The 20,464-nt window shown below is 39.3% G+C and overlaps 1 protein-coding gene across 1 annotated transcript; it reads right to left on the reverse strand.

Annotated features, from left to right (window-relative positions):
* Positions 1 to 915: 915 nt before the first annotated feature.
* LOC126820940 (NXPE family member 3-like) lies at positions 916 to 17,454 on the reverse strand. The gene is made up of 5 exons (XM_050549158.2): positions 17,392 to 17,454; positions 10,874 to 10,953; positions 8,169 to 9,158; positions 4,689 to 4,738; positions 916 to 2,234 (listed from the first exon to the last, which is right to left on the reverse strand). The coding sequence occupies exons 1-5, from the start codon at positions 17,392 to 17,394 to the stop codon at positions 1,426 to 1,428; spliced, it is 1,932 nt and encodes a 643-aa protein (XP_050405115.2). The 5' UTR covers positions 17,395 to 17,454; the 3' UTR covers positions 916 to 1,425.
* Positions 17,455 to 20,464: the final 3,010 nt, after the last annotated feature.

The following is a 20,464-nucleotide window of genomic DNA, read 5'->3' on the forward strand; positions in this document are numbered from 1 at the left end:
TAGGCCGTAGCGCCGCTTTCTGGAATTCGCGCCGCACTCTATAAAATGTGGTATATGAAATGAAATGAAATGGGGTTTAACGTCCTACTGTTCTGTTCCTATACTGGGCTTATGAAAACGGGCATACGCCATACAGTGTGCTATGAGGGAAATTTTGCCCGGCCAGCGGCACTATCGGCTACTTTTATATCGAATTTCAACTGCCTGGGTATATTTTACGTGCATTCCAATATATACACGGGACCACGGTTTTTCGTCTCATCCGAAGGACTAGACAGCTGTCCTTGTCAGGCCCTCCGTTCTGCACCACTGACAAGGGGGAACCACGTCGGAAAATCTGGATGGACTCTCTCCGCCAGTGCAGGGATCGAACACCCGACCTCCAAGCTAGCTAGCCAGCGTCTTAACCAACTAGCCACCGTGGCTCTCCCATATGTGGTATATAAAGAAGGGAGTTGGGATGGCCTAGTGGTGTAGCGTTTGTAGCTTGGTGATAGGGGCTCCTTCTCAACTTAGTGGGTTTACGCCGGGAACTCCGGTTTCCTCCCACAGGAATGGATATGCACTGAACCGAGGAGGTTCTTTTCCCCCGGGCTCGAAAATTTATGAAAGATGTATGGTCTGTAGCATATATTTGGGGTAATTGAGGGTCACTAAAACAATGAGATTTGACACACAGGCCCAGGCGAGGCCCCGATTACCTATATACCGTGGCCCGGAGGATACACCGAAGCCTGACTGTGACAAGATACCCGAACGGAAAGAGGATGGGCCGTCGGGCCGGTGGCCTGTAGTTTGTGATTCACCAATCTTTCCAAACAATATGGACTGACAGAATCCGATTCTAATCCTACCCACGCCACTTGGTACCCACTTTCAGAAAAGTCATCGGTTTCCTTCTGCTTTACTATCAAGTAACCGTGTATTTTTTTTATTAATTTACCAGTAATTTTTTAAACAGAAACATTATTTGGCATACCTCCAGGCCCCTGGAAAATTGTCAGAGCAGCCCCCTTACCCCCATTTCACGGGACCTGCGCGGTAGTAGTGGACTTTAAACCGCAAACAACAAACTAAATTCTCATTCACCACTACATGTTTATCTCTATTAGGCATATTAATAATATCTTGGCCCTCCGCCCGTGGCGGTTCATGAGTTTGAAAAACTATGTTAATACAATTTATTAATGACCCTCCAATAATAAAATGGTTCCTACGCTCGTGATAGGTTTACCCAAGTAATAAAATATATGGACCTACCACGATTTTGCTATTCCATATAGATATATGTGAAATATAGATATATGTGAAATGTAGATATATGTGAAATGTAGATATATGTGGAATATAAATATATATGTAATAAATAAAAATATGTATTTGGAATTATAAACATCTCCCCAAGTTTTTAATGCGACTTGCGTGTCAAAATTGGATTTTACAAGTGTGGTCGATCATTAATTGTATCATCTTCCAAATAAAATCACCGCCTGCGTGCAAATTAGCATTCGCTGTAGACACAGACATATCCCAATAGTCCAAATACTTGATTTGATGTATAAACTCCTTCATCTCCTGATGCAATATGGTAATCAGATGACGACCCATGAAATCATTCACACACGGTACCCACTTTTCACAATAATAAATATGGGGTGATTTGACAACCACTTGAAGCTCTTTGTTTCTTTTTAAAGCTTCTCTTAAAGCAGGCAACATGGCTCGAACTTTGTCTCGAAAAATATGATAACGTACTCTAGTGTAATGGGCGAAAATATGCAGTATAAATATATAGCGTCCCTTGTCCGGGATACCATTCAACACATCTGTTAAGGAACGATCGGAAGTTTCATTTATTTCCGATTTATTAACGTCAAAGAAGCTAAAGGGCATGGCATGCGGTACCCATTTTAAGGTAAAATTCCATCCCTTCACGACACATGTAACCTTTTCGTACCATTTTCCGGTGACAAAAGATGCGTTGATCTGTTTACAGTTCGAAAATTGTCGCAAGGCTTTATACCACTGAAGAGTTGTTGAATCCCCACTGAGATAGATAATTGTATTTTTTATACATGTTCTTGTCTGATCAGTCGTTAAGGCCCGCATCTTGCACTGAGTCGATACATAATTCGATTCTGTATTAAAATAACCAGTCGGACTTGATAAATCCCATGTCTTGACAGGTTCTATGTCTTTACACAGTGTGAGTGTAGTTTTTATGATTTCTTTTCCTGAAAGACGACAGCATCCTTAAATCAATAATTCTGTTTAAAGATGCAGTATGAAGGACCTATATTTGCCTATTATAGGAATTCATTCTGGCTTCCAATTCATATAAATATATAAATTATATACTAGTAAATTATTATTCAGACATCTATGCACGTAACAAACCCATAATCAACTCTCTAGACCATCGACTGACAGAGATATTAAGTGAATTAGACACGGCCTGCCATATCTTCCTTAAACGTTAAAATGGAAACTCGAGATTTAATATATACTATCGTTGCAATCGTTCTTGACAATCGACACTATTTACGCTCTCTCTTGTTAAAACAGGCATAACTTCAATATTCTTTTTGTATTCTCCGTTCCCTAGATAAGAAACCTCATCTCTCAGCCCTCCGTGTTTCGAGATAAGAGATGGTGCTATATAGTTTTATCTGGCAAAACCCGACGTGAAATACATCGGGCTTCATTCAGTTGACAACATTTTTCATCAAAACAATTATTGATTATTGTTATTTATAACAATTCTGTTATAAATAATCGAGGTTTTTCGAATGAAAACAGGCGTGTACAATGGACATCAATGGCGTTTTCAAGTCGGATAAAAACGACGCTTCATTACATTAAACGCGAATATTTGGAATTAGGCGATAGCTGTGTTACTACACTGGCCTCTGTATTAATAACCGCAGCGGTTGCCAGGCAAGATACGCCCACATTTTGCAAGAGATGTGTAATGCTATAGGATTTATTTTAGTTCTAAGATAGGTGTTCTGTTTAATATAGAAATTCTTTACCTACATGATGTGTGACGAAAACTAGGGTAATGAAGTGACTTGCATTATTTTACTACTATCTTAGACTTACTTACCGACAGTTATGTCAGTATCCATTGCTGGAAGTAGGGTACTATAGTCCAGTCATCTCGTGCACGGTTTAGTACAATTAACTAGAATAGTGTTGACGTAAAACGGTGCCTATACGAAACACTTACCCAAAAATGATAATTATCCCGCACTAATAGATGACGCATTATAATTGCTATATAGCAGAGAGCTGGTTTGATTTACCCTCAAATATCATGATGAGACCATAGGGAAGACACAATCCGTGAGTCCGGGATGGGAACATAATACCCACGACCGCCTCGGCTGAGAGGTTGGGATAGAGACACAATGTAGTATTTAAACTGTTAGGTCTGAGTTGTAAAGGATGCTAAACTCAGACCGTGGATATTTTTATAACTCCTAAAGTTTCTATAATAGATGTTGTAGTTTTGCTGTATTTAACCTTCGTAGTTTGCTGTATTTGATATATATACTTAGTAACAACATAAACGGTGTTCCAGGGCCAGTTAATTGATGATTGGAATAATTGATCCCACAACGTGAAGTCGAAGAAAGTCCTAAACTAATGTATCACATCTACCCCGTAGTGTTACAGCCGTTTTTATTTGACACAGTGACACAGGATAGTGTCACAGATGGATAGAGAACAAGCTAAAAACAAACGCGATTTTTCGTACAATCAGGGGTCATAATCCAGAAAGTTATGGTCTGAAATTAGCAAATATCGACCGAGTCTGAGGTCGTTGGGATATCAAGATATATTTTAAGTTTCTTCAAAATCGGATAAAAATTGTGACCTCTAGAGAGTCCACAACATTCGTATTACATACCTTTACACACTTTGCTTACAAAGAGCGACCATTTGGCGGGACAGTTCGTTTCGATTTTCCGCTTCATTATAGTGGAATAGTGATATATTTAAACGGTTTATATAATCGGGTAAAAATTGGTGACATCTAGAGAATCCACAGGGGTCGTAATACAGGAAGTAGCGGTCTGATATGCGTAAATAGCGACAGTAACCAAGATCGTTGGGACATAAACATATATTATAAGTTTCATCAAAATCACATAACAATTGTGACTTCTAGAGGGCCCACGACCTTGGTATGACATACTTTTACACTATTTGCGTAAAAGAGGCCACCATTTTGTCAGGTAGTTATGGTCCGAATTTTACGAAATTGGCACTCAATAGTCATTCGGGTGTACCGATGATACATTTAAAGGTTTTTTAAAATTGGATAATACACATGTAATTGTGACCTCTAGAGGGTCCACAAGCTCAAAACGTGATTTTCCGTAATTCAGGGGCCGTAATCCAGGAAGTTACAGTTCGATGAAGGATGGAGGGCCTGACAAGGACAGTTGTCTAGTCGTTCGGGTGGGACGAAAAACCGAGAACCCGTGTACACGTTGGCGTGCACGTAAAAGATCCCTTGACAGTTGGAATTCGATATAAGAGTAGGTCCGGGCAAAATTTCCCTCATAGCACATTTTATGGCGTATGCCCGTCTTCATTAGTCCGGTCGGAGCAGAACAGTAGAACTTTAAACCCCATTTCATTTCATTTCGTATTATAGCTGGCTACGAAAAAGCACTCACCTTTAACATTGACTTTCACCTCTCTAGTACGACCAATATTAGTACATTTTCTTAAAATAGAAACTCACATTTTATTAAGAGACATTTTTAAAAAATCATATTAGTCACATTGCTTATGCTACTCATTCACAGCAATCTGATTATAATACAGATCTATATTTCGTTTCGTTTTTTTTATACTTTCGATGGCCTACACTACATGAAGATCTGACAAGTTATAGTGGGAGTTCACGTCAGGGGTCAAACGAACGGCTTTTGACCTATGACGTCAGACATTGATTAATCAATGAGCGTTGACGTTTCTAGTGGTTTACCCACAGTTCCGTGGATAAAAAGGCCAAGGATTCGCCGTAACAGACCGTTTCATTGGCTAATCTCTCACATCACCCAGAACACGTCAATGATAACAACTCTTCCAGATTCCAGTGTAATAAAACGAAATTTTGATCTATAATAGGATCTGTGTTTTAATCAGATTGCATGCACAGTTGCCTATTTCCTGGCAATAACCCAAGTTTAAAACAACTTTGACAAAGACTGTATAGATTAACTGTAAAGCGGGCGTCACACTGTCCCCAAATTGACACCAGATGGACACACGATAGAGTAAATGTTCAAATTTGGCTCTGATCGTAAAATTATCGGGCAATTAGTGAGGACATCTAAAGCCATCGTACGACCACCTGTGGGGTTGCTAGAGCTTCGCAAAATCTTGCGAAGTTTCATTTTCGTTTTAAATTCGTGTGTCCATTTTGTCCCACATGAGGCCATCGTGAGGCCATCTTGTCAAATCGTGTCATCTTCGTCTTTATTTCGTCTGATCATCGGTGCCATTCGGACGTTTATTGTCGTCGCCACTGTCCGTCCGGATGCCCGTCCACAATTTGTTTGTGGACACTCTACAGGTCACATTTTTTTTTTATCCTATCTCCCAAAGATCTCGATTCTTTTCGATATTGGCATGTATCGGACCATAACTTCATGGATTATTTTCATGCAGACGTATATTGTCGTCGCCCCTGTCCGTCTGGAAGTCCGTCCACAATTTGTTTGTGGACACTCTACAGGTCACAATTTTTTATCCGATTTTGACGAAACTTGGAATATAGGTCTATCTCCCAAAGATCTAGATTCTTTTCGATATTGGCATGTATCGGACCATAACGTCATGGGTTATTTTTTATGCGGACGTATATTGTCGTCGCCCCTGTCAGTCCGGAAGTCCGTCCACAATTTGTTTGTGGACACACTACAGATCACAATTTTATCAGATTTTGACGAAACTTGAAATATAGTGTTATCGCCCAAAGATCTCGGTTCCTTTCGATATTGGCATGTATCATGGATTATGACCCCTGATTGTACGAAAAATCGTGTTTTTAGCGTGTAGTCACTCTAGAGATCTCAATTTTTATCCGATTAAAAAAATAAACGTTTAAATGTATCCCCGTTACACTACAATGACGGTTTAGTCCGAATTTTGTGACAATCGGACCGAAACTGCCGGACAAAATGGCAACTCGCTGTACGTGTAAAAGTATGTAATACCAAGGTTGTGGGCCCTCTTGAGGTCACAATTTTTATCCGATTTTGATGAACTTGAAATGTATGTTTATAACCCAACATCAGGATACCTGTAAATATTCGCGCATATCGGTCCAACTTCTTGGATTAAGGCCCCTGATTGTACGTGAAATTGTTTTATTTAGTAATCTTTAAGTGGCATTTAGCGATTGGGAAACACATTAAAAGAACACAGTTTGAATGGGAAAGAATCATTTATTTATTCTAAAAGCACGACGTTTCGACAGGTATCCTCTTATCGTTATCAAGCACAATGACATTTAATTAGTAAACTTAGGATGAATATATAGGAGTTGCATGTTGGAGCCATTTACAGAGATTAAATAACAAAACAACAAGAGTAAAAGATAAACAAAAAACAAAACAAGATGAAAGGCTTATTAACTAAGCTTGTCCCCTGTCCATCTCTTGCAAAATATGGGCGTATCTTGGAAACCGCATATGACGTACACAAGAATCTACCCCATTGACTTAAGATGGCAATACGACTACGTGAAGCCCTCGCAATGCCCTCACGATGGACTTATGAAAGGCAAAATGAACACACGAATTCAACACGAAAATGAACCTTCCCAAAATTTTTCGAAAATTTTGTGGCATGCCAAAGATTTTGCCAGCACTTCACAGGAGGTCATACGATGGCTTAAGGTGCCCTCACGAACGGCCCGATGTTTTTTTACGATCAGAGCGGAATTTACTTTAGCGCGTGACTATCTGGAGTAACTTTTAAGAGATTGTGACGTCCGATAAAGCATCTTTCTGAGTCAGTCCTGGGCAACTCTACAGCGCCATCGTGTGTCCAACGCGTATAAACTTCTATACAAAATTCACATCTTCGAATTACATATTGGTATGGCCATCTGGTGTCAATTTCGGGACAGTGTGACGTCAGCATTATAATTATAATTTACTCACTGATATAAGAGAGGCCCATAGGAATCATACAGTAACTATTTTCTTGGCCTTTTAAATTCCGATGCCATATCCTGGTTGGGTAGTAAATGAACTGAAATGGGGTTTAACGTCCTAGGGTTCTGCACACACTGGGCTAATGTAGACGGGCACACGCCATATGGCGTTTACGGCTTACTCTTATTTCGAATAGTCAATAGTTCTTTTACTTCTACGCCACCTCGGTTTTTCGCACCTTCCGAACAACTAGATCCCACGTCTTGCACATCGGGAAATTCAGAGGAACTTTCTCGGCTAACCCGAGTCCTCCTGGTTAGCGATCCAAATTCTTACTCACATGGTGGCTAATTTTACTCCCAGATCTCCACCTACTGTAAAACGGTTATCATCCTAACACATTCTCTTTTTAACCTAGGAGCCACAGTGGCTAAGTTGGAAAGCCGCTTCATCGGATTTTCAGGCGTGGTTTCCACTTGTCAGTGGTGCAGGACAGAGACAGAGAGCGAAATGGCGTTTAACGTCAACACGACACAACCTAGGTCATTTCGGGACTAATATATAGTTCAATTTTATTTCAATAATTCGCTTGCGCGTAGGGTCTTTTAGCAGTGGAGGAAACCGAAGGGCCCGCAGAAAACCCACGAGGTTGGACAATCGACCCTCCTCCTTGTCACGTACAACTGGGGAGAATCGAAACCAGTTGACTCAATGACAGACTCTATGATATAGCCCGCATATGTGGTGCAGGACGGAAGGCCTGATAAGGACAGCTGTCTAGTCGTATGGATGGAACGAAAAACCGAGGTCTTGTGTACACATTGGCGTGCACGTAAAAGACCCCTTGGCAGTTGGAATTCGATAGAAGAGTTGGCCGGTAAAATTTTCCTCGTAGCACACTATGCCCGTCTCCATTAGCCCAGTCGGAGCAGAACAGTAGGGCGTTAAACCTCAGTTCACTTCATTTCATTTTTTTGAACTACATACCTTCGAAATAACTTCATTTCGGCATGAGTTGCTCCAATGTCAGTAAATCTGTAGTCCCCAGTTCCAGAGAAATCTTTACAGCCAAGATGTTTAGACTTCGGATGACCACAAAACCAGGGTTGTCCACCGTTATGAGCAGCAGAAAAATGACATACTTTGCCATAACCGGTTATATTGGGCCCTGCCATACATAACGTACTTTGTCGAAGTTTACCGTTAGAGAAATCGCCATAATGGTAAAATATTGAGTTGAAAGTTCTGAACCATCTGAATAAAGTGGACGTCTCTTCTCGATAATACGGTATCACAACAAAAATCGTACTAGTACCATTCCATAAAGCAGGGACAGTTACTAAATACGTTCCATTGTTGTAATCCGTAAAGCGTCCTGCTATTCGCATCTTGTTCTGGACAATCGAGACACGAACATCATCTCCGCCCCTTTTTAAAACCTTACCAGAGCCATCGTGAATAACCAACTTCAGTTTTATCATTTCTCCGACACTTAAGCCTCCATCAACATTTAGAAGTTCAAGTTTAAGTTTTGAAATGTCTGGTAATCTGGTTTTAATCGTGATTTGCTCATCATGAAGAGTTAATTTTTCGGCATCTAATAATTGGGTTTTAATTAAGTAAGTGTTATCGGATGGCACCGTGTGGTTATAGATGGGGCTGCTGCAATCAATTAAACAAGCGCGGCCTTCGCAGTCCATTGCTTGTGACGTACTAAAAGTCCTACACGGGTTCTTGCAACCAGGACAGTCATATGTTAGACTATACAGTTTTCTTTGGTTGGTAGGGCGATATTTAAAATAGTGAGACGCCATCATTATTTCTTCATCTTTACTTAGGCCGGATGGCGTCGAAATCGTCTCTTGATTTCCCGGAAGTGGCGACATCGGAATCTGCGTACCATTTGTTTGAACAGGTGACCTAGAAATCTGTTTGTTCTTTAATGGTTTTGGTTTTGGAATTCTCCTGTCTGTAATCCTGTAAGGTAACCATACTTCCAATAATCAATTAATAAAAACGAGGGGGAGGCGAAACGGGGTCACATCCACTCGACCCAAACTAGGTCATTTCGGGACTAACATACACACGATTCACTTTTATTTAAATAATTCGCTTGCGCAAATGCATTTCAAATTATCTTCGCAACGATTTTTTTTAAACTATCAACTTGTGAAATGGATCTGTGGATACTATATCTAGACTATACCACAAAAGTTGCCAGGCATGATGTAAAAACGAATCGGCTGTACTATACTTTTTTTATTTTTTTTTTTATTTAGGGTTTTTCGAATGTTTTCTGTAATTAGTATCAACCATTTTCATACGTGATCTAGAGTTCCCCATAATTTCTATGCGTGGTCTAGCCTGACCCACCTAACAATTTTTTGTGTGGTGGGGGGTGCGGGGGTGATATTTGGGGGTTTTCAAATTTTTTCGGTAATTAGTACCAAAAACTTTTTTTCGGTATTTTCTGGGGGTTTTCGGTACTTTTCAAACGGATCACATTACCATTTCTGAACGAATAGGGGAACTTAAAAGTCATAACAACTAGATATATTATAAATGATTCTCACTCCGCTATAAATGGTGCAAAGGCATAGAAGATCAAAAATGCATGTACTTACTACGCTACGTTTTAGTTTTACTGATAGGCAATAAAATCAGTTCTGTACGATTTTGACAGGAAACTATTATTGAAATAAAGTTGAACCGTGTGTTAGTCCCGAAATGACCTAGTTTGTGTCGAGTGGACGTTAAACCCCATCTCTCTTTTCAAATATGTATTCATTACTTTCTTGTGACATTAAACATGCAGTATGCAAGAGCAAAATCTGCTTATTACAAGTCTTTCTTTAGGCCTGAAATACTATCTAAATTATCAATTAGACATTAATTAACTTATCCAGACCATAATAAACTCTCGATGTCAAGGCTAGCCTTCGATGTTGGCTGGATTAGATTCCTATATGCCGCTAACGGCCATTGATAATTAAATAAAAAAAAGTGGATAATCGAGACTATGCTGTTTATATTAATGATTTTAGTAATGATGACCGAGACTATGCAAAAATTTCACCAGCTTCTTTCTCGGCCCATAGTGGATCAATTTGACTGACATTTTCAGCAAATTACCTTTACACTATCTAGTTTTTAACTATTATAGCGAGAACTGCCATCTCTTTATCTTATCTCCCATAATGTATCTTTAATGTACGGAAGGCAATCGATGTCAAAAATGGTTTCCCCCATGGACATAATGGTTTCGAGCGCCATTTGTAATAGAAAAAAATATAAAAAACCTACCCCAAAAGACAATGCGGAACTAATTTTAGAAAATGACTGACTCACAAAACAATAATTATAAAAAAAAACGTTTCGAATTCAACAAAGATTATTTTAGCACCACGCCAATGTATAACAGGGCTTCTGTTTTTCGTCCCATCCGAACGAATTGACACTGTTCATTGTCTGGCAAGGAGGAACCACATTCTATTTTTTTTCCATTTACGAGTAATAGGCAACTTTTACGTGATTTTTAAAAGTATCTGTGCTCTTAAAAGAGTAAATTTTCATAAAATTTGCACCATTCGATTCATATTACGAGTGTTCATTACATGTGGCCCATTCGAAATATACATGGTCACCGAACTGTATTTTTAACCTTTTAAGGAAACTGTTTTCATTTCACTAACCTCCATTTTATCATCATCTGCACTACAAAGGTTATGATAAAAAAGAAGCCAAGCACTTTAAATAGACATCTAGAAAAAACCTGGATAAATAAAATAATAAAATAAATTGATAAATAAACTCTTGATTTCCATTGTTTCAGTCTTTCTTCAAAGACTTTCAACATGCAAAACAGATAGATAGAATAGGGTAGGATATATAGTAGATAACAGAAATAATGAATTCCATACACATACCAATGCATAAATACAAGCTGCATTCTAAGTACTGAACAATCGTGTGAATATCTATTTATTTAAATTATAATTGGTATCTGCAAATTTGCACCATATAACCCGATTTCTGATAAAAAAAAGAAATACCATATAATTCAAACGGCAACACGACCATTTCAGACTTTGCGTTATACCGTTTCACGAATTGTCCGTGCAGAGCACGGGGTCATCAATCAAGTAACGCCTTCTTGATCAAAGTGACAATTCTATTTATACATGTAAAAGCGTGCACGAGCTTATTCAGGGTTCACATTGGAAAACTTTTGGTGTCAAGGCGACTGCAGTTCGGTTGCTTTATTTAAAACGATAACTGATATTAAACTATAAAATTGACTGAGCTATATCCGTTTGAGGTTGAGTTTCTCGGTTATCAAAGAAGCCGTCACAGCTATACGTGTATTCTGTTACCTTCGTAACACGACTCAATTAAAATAAAGTTTACTGTTATTTTCAGGTATCGTAATGGTATCAGAATCTGAACCCTAGACAGAATAATGAACGCAGCCATGATACCATAATACAACCGCGCGGGGTGTTTGTGCCATGAACTTCTACGTATTGTATGGGTTTTAAAACTTGTTTGTATTCGTTAAAATTGGGATTACATTATAAGATCCTAGCATTGATGACAAAGCGGGGCAGACTGCGCACGCTCGCTTTTTCCAGTTCATAGAGAAATCGCAGACGGTTCTTGAAGTTCGCGAGTGATTCTTATTTGGTTCTTACACATTCGTATTGTTCGTAGCAGTTCGTAGTTTGGCAGCGAAAGTTTTTGTTTGTCAAAACATTTCGTGGCGGTCTACAAATTTTATCTGTCAAAAACTTTTGTGGACGGTCTACAAATTTCGGAATTCGTAGATGTATCGTAATCCCGTCGCAGCCCTTTCTTATCGTCCGTAACAGCTTCCTATTGGATTCTTTGACGAATAGTGCCGAATATCGTAAACGTTTCGTAGCTTTATCGGTATCATCCGTAGAGCGCGTAGTGTATTCGTAACTGAATTCGGCATATTCTTAAGCGATTCGACTTATCCTTAACACTTTCGTAATTGAATCGCTTCAATTCGTATAGATGATTCTTTCATTTCAGACCTTTATCGTAACCCTACCTTGACACATCAGGCATTATCGTAACTCTTTTGTAAACTATTTGTAATTGCTTCGTAGCTTCTCCACATTCTCTACGATATTTTTGTCGAATCGCCACGAACTTCGATTCGCCACTATTCGGGGCGATTCGTAGCATTCGTAGACCAGGTGACAGAGAGAGACAGAGAAATGGGGTTAACGTCCACTCGACACAAAGTAGGTCAATTCGGGACTAACGCATGGTCCAATTTTATTTCAATAATTCGCTTGCGCGTAGGTGTCTTTAGCAGTGGGAAGAAACCGGAGGACATGGAAAAAAACCCATGAGGTTGGACAGGCGACCCTACTCGTGAGTTAAGCTACTTCAAAGTTGTCCGAACGTTTTGCAACCGAAATCACGTACAACCGAGGAATCGAAACCACGCCAGTTGACTCAGTAATATACCTTATGATACAGCTCGCACGTGCTAACCAATCGGGCATCCAACTCTCTCGTAGACTACGTGAAAGCCGGCCATTAAAGCCCGAATGCTACCGTTCTGACTGAATGATGTTGGGAGCTCTTACGTTAGAGGCTTCAACGTTCTGCAGGCTTTGTGCTTAAACGGCGGAAATAGAAGTTGGCAGAGCAAAATGCCAGAATTTATTTATGGTAAATGGATTGCGAATAACGACAAAAGCAGTCAGAAAAAACGCCCCCCCCCCCCCTATCAAGTCACGTGAGAATCAAGGCACTCTAAAATAGATTAGTACAGCTTGGAGTAGTTTTCTTCCGATTAAAATTTTTGAAAGGGATTTGAAACAATATTTGATAAATAAATTAGTTTCTACGTGTCATTAAATCGCACCGATTGCACGTGGGGAGGCACTCTACAGTGCGTGTCAGAAACATTCTTTCATCTTTCTCTAGTCGTAAGGGTGGGCGATTGGGAGGGGTCTCATGGGTGGAATAGCCAGGGAACTCTCTAAATCTAAATCTTACACAGGTTAAATATTTTGAAAAGAGTGGTAATCTGAAAAAAAAACTTACCATTTTTAAATGTAATCCACTCATACATACATTTATTATAAGTAAAACTGGGAATGATTGACATGTTTATCAATTTTCACATGAACTAGCTTCTTATTGACTATTAAATTTAACGATTGTATGCAACAGATGAATATATGCAGTTTAAGTTTTATATTTTATATCGATTGAGGTTTGATCTGGGCGTATCGGCTTGATAAATGTTGGGGGGGGGGGCAGAACCTGAAATGCCCGAAAATATTTCGTGTTACAGACGGCTCTGCGAAGAAGCGGAGCGTACCTTGTACGGAAATTTTGGAAAATGTGATGGCCGTATATTGATGCGTTTTCCTGCTATTCCAGCCCGTGAATACAGCAACTCCCATGTGGTCCAATATAGCGTACCTTAGGTGACTGACCTGAATCCCCAAAAAACAAATCAATCGTCGCTGGGGATTCGGGCCTCGCCATCCCCTCCCCCGAGAAAATTTTGACAGCCGTCAACGCGTTGGAATTTGATATGAGTAGACCATAGTGCCGCTGTCCGGGTAAAATTTCCCTCATCGCACACTGTATGGCACATGCTCGCCTTTATTAGACCTGCTCGGAGTAGGACGTTAAACCCCATTTCATTTCATTATGTATTTATCATGCACACTGTAATGTATAATTTACATGCTGTCCGAAAAGGGTGTTTTATGTAATAAAATCTATCTATCTATCTATCTATCTATCTATGGCCTTGGCCGCCCCGTCGACACAATAAAACTAAAACGTCGCCTATATGTATTTGGTATGTCACATGTGGCACCCATTTCTATATAAACCAAAAAATAACCAACAATTCAAGGACCTCTTCTTCACGTTTAGTTCAAGCGACTGTGACATATATTCAAAACTTTGATTTATATTTTGTACATACTCCCTCATGTATATAAATGTACATTTTATCCAATTTATATAATTTTCATCCACTTTTTATGTATTTTTCATCCATGTTTCTTTATGTATTTGGGATCACGGTGGCTAAGTGGGTAAGACGTTGGTTGATAGCTATCTTAAAATGTTGTGGTTTAGTTAACAGGAATGGAGAATGGAAGAATGGGAAAGAAAAGATACCGGTAGACGAGGAGATAAAATGAGCGTGGTCATTGCTTCGTTGATGATAATCTTTACGCGGAACAGATTGATCTTTTACGTGCACGCCAATGTATACACAGGACCTTGGTTTTTGTCCCATTCGAACAACTAGACAGCTGTCCTTGTCCAGCCCTCCGTCCTGCACCACTGACAAGGGAAAACCACGCCGGAAAATCCCGATGAACTTTCTCGACCAATGCAGGGATCGAACACGTGACCTCCTGGCTGGCGAACCAGCGTCTTTTTTTTATACGCCCACATTTTCATGTGGACGTATATTGTCGTCGCCCCTGCCCGTCCGTCCACAATTTGTTTGTGCACACTCTACAGGTCACAATTCTTATCCGATTTTGACGAAACTTGAAATATAGGTTTAGCTTCAAAACATCTCGGCTGCTTTCGATATTGGCATGTATCGGATTGAAACTTCATGGATTATGGCCCCTGTTTGTACGAAAAATCACGTTTTTAGCTTGTGGACCCTATAGAGGTCACAATTTTTATCCGATTTTGTTGAAACTTGAAATATAAGTTTATAACCGAAAGATCTCGGTTCCTTTCGATATTTGCGTATATCGGACCGTAACTTCCTGAATTATGGCCCCTGATTGTACGATTATCCGATTTAAAAAAAACGTATTATTATATAACCGTTATACCTTAAGGACGGCTGAGTTCGAATTTCGTGAATATCGGCCCAAAATTGACAGACAAAATGGCCGCCGTTCGTTCTCAAATAGCGTAAAAATATGGTATATCAAGGTTGTGGACCCTACAGAGGTCACAATTTTTATCCGATTTTGTTGAAACTTGAAATGTATGTTTATAACCCAAAGATCTTGGTTATTGTCGATATTCGCGCATATCGGACCCTATAATGGCCCCTGATTGTACGAAAAATCGCGTTTTTAGCTTGTTCTCTATCCACCTCTCGAAAATGTGGGCGTATCCTGCCTAACAGCCGCTGTTTGTTTTTTTCACTTTACCCACTTAGCCAGCATGGCTCTCCGAAACGCAAGAAAAGTCTACGGCATACGAGTCATTATCAAAATTGGTAGAAATTCCTGTCTTTCTGGATTATTTTTAAAACTAACTGAATAAAACACAGCTTTAAGTATTCACTAAATATATTTTAATATATTTGCTTATATTAAAACAGAACAAATTATAGATACATCGTAAATATTCCCGAAATATTTGATTTAGTGTTCATAAAACGACAAAATTTGATGTCCCTTTGCACTTTTGGAAAATTAACGTATTTGTTTTTTGTATATTTCAAATATTATTTATGCAGTTTTGTTTTTTTTTACCAAAAATAACTTCAATGAATTAATATACAAGCAAACTCTTGTTTAGATATAAAAAACAATTACGTATTTTTGTAATGGTTACAAATAAGTTTTGTTCTACTTTGTTTTTAAAATTATTTCTGTCCCCAGAAGTTATGTCCATCCTGTAACAGAGTATTAAAGGATCCCTTTGTTGACGTATGATGTAATTTCCTGTCCTAGTTTCCCCGCCTTGTGGTTTAAATGACAACAAACAGTTGATCTGCCTAGATTAAATATTTTCCAGAAAAAAAAACAGCATTTGGTAACTAAAGTCAATGAGTATTTTTTAAAACCACCTTTCCAGTAACAATTTTATATATTCAGGGTATAAGTTTTATTGTTCTCAGCAAATATGAATTTGAGTGATCTTGCCTAGATGAATAAAATTAACAGCATAGTGGGAGAGAATTCATTATTTAATCAAGAATTTAGTGTCTGTAATGTCAGTCCTGTAACAGTCCTTTCTGTAACGGCTAATTTTGTTACTGGATGGACACATTTTGTTACAGGAATGGCATTTGATAATATAAATTCTTAACCTCGCTTTCCTTAATGATTGAGATAGTTGATAATTACTACAGTAACAAATCACACTATGTTATGTATCCTACAACAACAATTACACAGTTATTATTCCATCATATACACTTATATGGGGGGTGGGGCTGGTTTTGTTACAGTAAGGACAAATAATGGTTACTGCAAGGAACTTGATTCTTTTTTGTCATATCAAACATTTGAATACATATTATCTGTTCTTCATTTTAATTAACTTCAACCCATTTTCACAAATTTTGTCTAGAAGTGGTCATATCAATGCCACTGTAGAACTCAATTTATCTAAATCAGTACTCAGAATAGAGAATCCATGATGGTAGAAATTCCAAATTGCCGCCTAAATGAAGTCCAAAATGGCGGAATTTTAATTAATTGTAATAAAATAGAACTTTCTCCATATAACCAGCGAAAATATCGTAAGATATGACCTTTACTGTGTCTTTTATATGATTTTCGATGTCTCTGAATTTAAAGATAAATTTCGAAAATCCAACATGGCAGCAATTCAAAATGGATTTAAAAATGGCTGATTTTAAGTTAACCGTCATTTTTTCATGATGGCTATGACTTGTAGCGTGTCATTTATGTGATTGTCGATGTGCTTGGCGTGCACGTAAAAGATCCCTTGACAGTTGGAATTCGATACAAGTGTAAGTCGTAGTGCCGCTGACCGAGCAAAATTTCCTTCATAGCACACTGTATGGCGTATGCCCGTCTTCATTAGCCCAGTTCGGAGCAAAACAGTAGGACGTTAAGCCCCATTTCATTTCATTTCATTTGTGCTTAAACGGCGGAAAAAGAAGTTGGCAGAGCAGAATTATAGAATTTAATTATGGTAAATGGACTGCGAATAACGACAAAAACAATCAGTAAAACGGACCTTCACCTCAGGGATTTGAAGCAATATTTAATAAATAAATTAGTTTTAACATGTCATTAAATCGCACCGATTGCACGTGCGTGTCAGAAACACTCTTTCATCTTTCGCTAGTCGTGAGGGTGGGGGCGATTGGGAGGGGTCTCATATGTGGAATATCCAAGGAACTCTCTAAATCTAAATCTGTTACAGGTTAAATATTTTGAAAAAGAGTCGTAATCTGAAAAAAAATACTTACCATTTTTTGACTGTAATCCACTCATACATACATTTATTATAAGTAAAACTGGGAATGATGACAGACACGCAACACGTATATGTTTATCAATTTTCGAATGAACTAGCATATTATTGACTATTAAATTTAACGATTGTATGCAACAGATGAATACCTATATATATGCAGTTTAAGTTTTATATGGATTGGGGTATGATCTGGCCAATAGCAGTCTGGGCGTATAAGCATTATGGATGTTAGGGGGCGAGGGGCAGAACCTGAAATGCCCGAAAATATTTCGTGTTACAGACGGCTCCACGAAGAAGCGGAGCTTACCGTATACGGACCTCCCCAAGCCAAGAAATTTCGGAAAATGTGATAGCTATACATTTATGCGTTTTCCTGCAATTCCACCTCGTGAATACAGCAACTTCAATGTGGTCCAATAAAGTCTACCTTAGGTGGCTGACCTAATTCCACAGGAAACAATCAATCGTCGCTGGGGATTGGGGCTTCGCCCTCCCCTCCCCGAGAAAATTTTGACAGCCGTCAATGCGTTCTTCTACTATTCTTGCCCGTGAGTTAAGCAACTTCAAAGTTGTCCAAACGTTTTGCAAACGAAAACCCACTCTATGCCGACTTGAATTCCAATCATCCAATCAGATTGTTGCAGCTACATTCACAAAAAATAATCGATGCCAAAAAATGTCGCACAAAATAGAATGGTTCCAGACAAAATGTTTTAATCCATAGCCAATTCAGTTCAATTGTCTAGAAAGCAACTGCACGAACTGATTAAACTTACTGTTTCCTTCATTTTCTTCGCGTGATCCACTCATGGCCAAGCCTTGGCGTGCAAGAGTACAGGTGATATAGAGGATAATTTTGATCGCATCTCTTTTACGTTCGATCTCTGCTGCTCCACCAATCATCTCTTTTCGCCGAGCTTTATGCATCAACAAGTCAATTTGTTCCCTCCTTGGTCAATTAAATTAGCCAACTGCTGTAATGTTAGTGGTTACTACAACCAAAGGAGCGGATAGCTTCCCTTTCATCTTATCCCACGCGTTCTGGCCGTCTTTAACCAAGGCATCCCTGGAGTCAGATTGAGGGAACAACTGACACACAAAGCAATAGGCGTTGTCTGTGTGGAGGGAATATTCTAGGTATGGATACTGCTTGAACCATTCAGATGAAAACGTACATTTTGTTTTTTTCTTATCTTTTATGTTAGTATTTCTAGGATAATGCGTGAGTTATGGCTGGAAAGGGCCTTGTAATTCTATCAGGCAAATCCTATCTGCGTCAGTCATTATGTTCCGCCCCTTGGCTGGGTCGCGTTCGATAGGAGAATGATCCAAAGTTTTATTAGGTTTTTCATCATAGGGGACATCATCAAGCTTTGTCAGTTTATTGACAGATATCTTGAGTAAAAATGAACTCTAAACATTTATTCTCTGAACAATATCCACCAAATCATCCAGTAAATACTTTAATTGGGTTTGGGTTACTCCAGTGATGGCTTAAGGTTGAGTCACACTAGTGGATTTATCCTGAGGTTTTATATTCATAGGCTAAATCCTTTCATGTGAACGGGGAAATTTGTCCCATAGGTTATAGATAGATTTTCTGCCCTACGGATAAATCCTTAGGTTTAGTACAAGTCTTAATAGATCATTTCTTCATCACATGGTCATGTTGCTGCTCGGTCTCACGAAATAGGGCCTTCTCGAATTTTTCATCCACTTTTTATATATTTTTCATTCATTTTTCTTTATGTTTTTGGGATCACGGTGGCTAATTGGGTAAGTGGGTCGGGTGATCGATTCCTGCATTGGCCGAGAAAGTTCATCCAGATTTTCCGGCGTGGTTCCCCCTTGTCATTGATGCAGGACGGAGGGCCTGACAAGGACAGCTGTCTAGTCGTTCGGATGGGACGAAAAACCCGAGGTTCCTTGTACACATTGGCGTGCACGTAAGGGATCCCTTGACAGATGGAATTTGATATAAGAGTAGACCATAGTGCGGCTGTCATGGCAAAGTTTCCCCCATAGCACACTGTATGGGTAAGACGCTGGCTCGCTAGCCTGGAGGTCGGGTTTTCGATCTCTGCATTGGCCGAGAAAGTTCATCTAGATTTTCCGGCGTGGTCCCCCTTGTCGGTGATGCAGGACGGAGGGCCTGACAAGGACAACTGTCTAGTCGTTCGGATGGGACGAAAAACCGAGGTCCTGTGTATACATTGGAATGCACGTAAAAGATCCCTTGACAGTTGGTATTCGATATAAGAGTAGGCCGTAGTTCCGCTGTCCGGGCAAAATTTACCTCATAGCACACTGTATGGCGTATGCCCGTCTTCATTAGCCCAGTATAGGAGCAGAACAGTAGGACGTTAAACCCCATTTCATTTTCTTATGTATTTATCATGCATACTGTAATGGATATCCAACCTCGTGGGTTTTCTCCGGGTCCTCCGGTTTCCTCCCACTGCTAAAGACCCCTATACGCACAAGCGAATTATTGAAATAAAATTAAACCATATGTTAGTCCCGAAATGACCTAGTTTGTGTCAGTGGACGTTAAACCCCATCTCTCTCTCTCTCTCTCTGTAATGGATAATTTACATGCTGTCCGAAAAGGGTGTTTTATGTAATAAAATCTATCTATCTATCTATGGCCTTGGCCGCTCCGTCGACACGATAATGATGATGACCTGGAATGTGGACACCGAAAGCCTGCTTTTGTTCAAGTAGAATGAAGAAGCATGTTGACAGTTTAGTTAGTAAGCCTACTTTACTTTTGTTAAAGTAAGAGAATGAAGTGTGTTGCCTAATTTGCCTTGACACGCCATTGACAGGTTAGTTTACGGATAAGGATTGGCGTGTTACGTAACTGGTTGGGATAGACTAGATCACCAAGACGTCTGATAGTATGGGTAGACTAGATCACCAAGACGTCTGATGGTATGACTTAAAGGGACCTCTTTTAAAATACCTCTTTTTCTTTTCAGGTGCTGGATTCTTCCTTCAGAGAACCAATAACAAAAGGAAAGAGAGAGAGAGAGAGAGAGGAATGGGGTTTAACGTCCACTCGA

This window comes from Patella vulgata, chromosome 5, assembly GCF_932274485.2.
Source record: "Patella vulgata chromosome 5, xgPatVulg1.2, whole genome shotgun sequence".
Classification (NCBI taxonomy): Eukaryota; Metazoa; Mollusca; class Gastropoda; family Patellidae; genus Patella; species Patella vulgata.

Coding starts and splice junctions, on each gene's coding strand:
- LOC126820940 (XM_050549158.2), bottom strand. Junction 9,159..10,873: donor CAGATGATGATAAAATGGAG/GTTAGTGAAATG, acceptor GTTACCTTACAG/GATTACAGACAGGAGAATTC. Junction 4,739..8,168: donor GAAATGAAGTTATTTCGAAG/GTATGTAGTTCA, acceptor TTCTATTTTAAG/AAAATGTACTAATATTGGTC.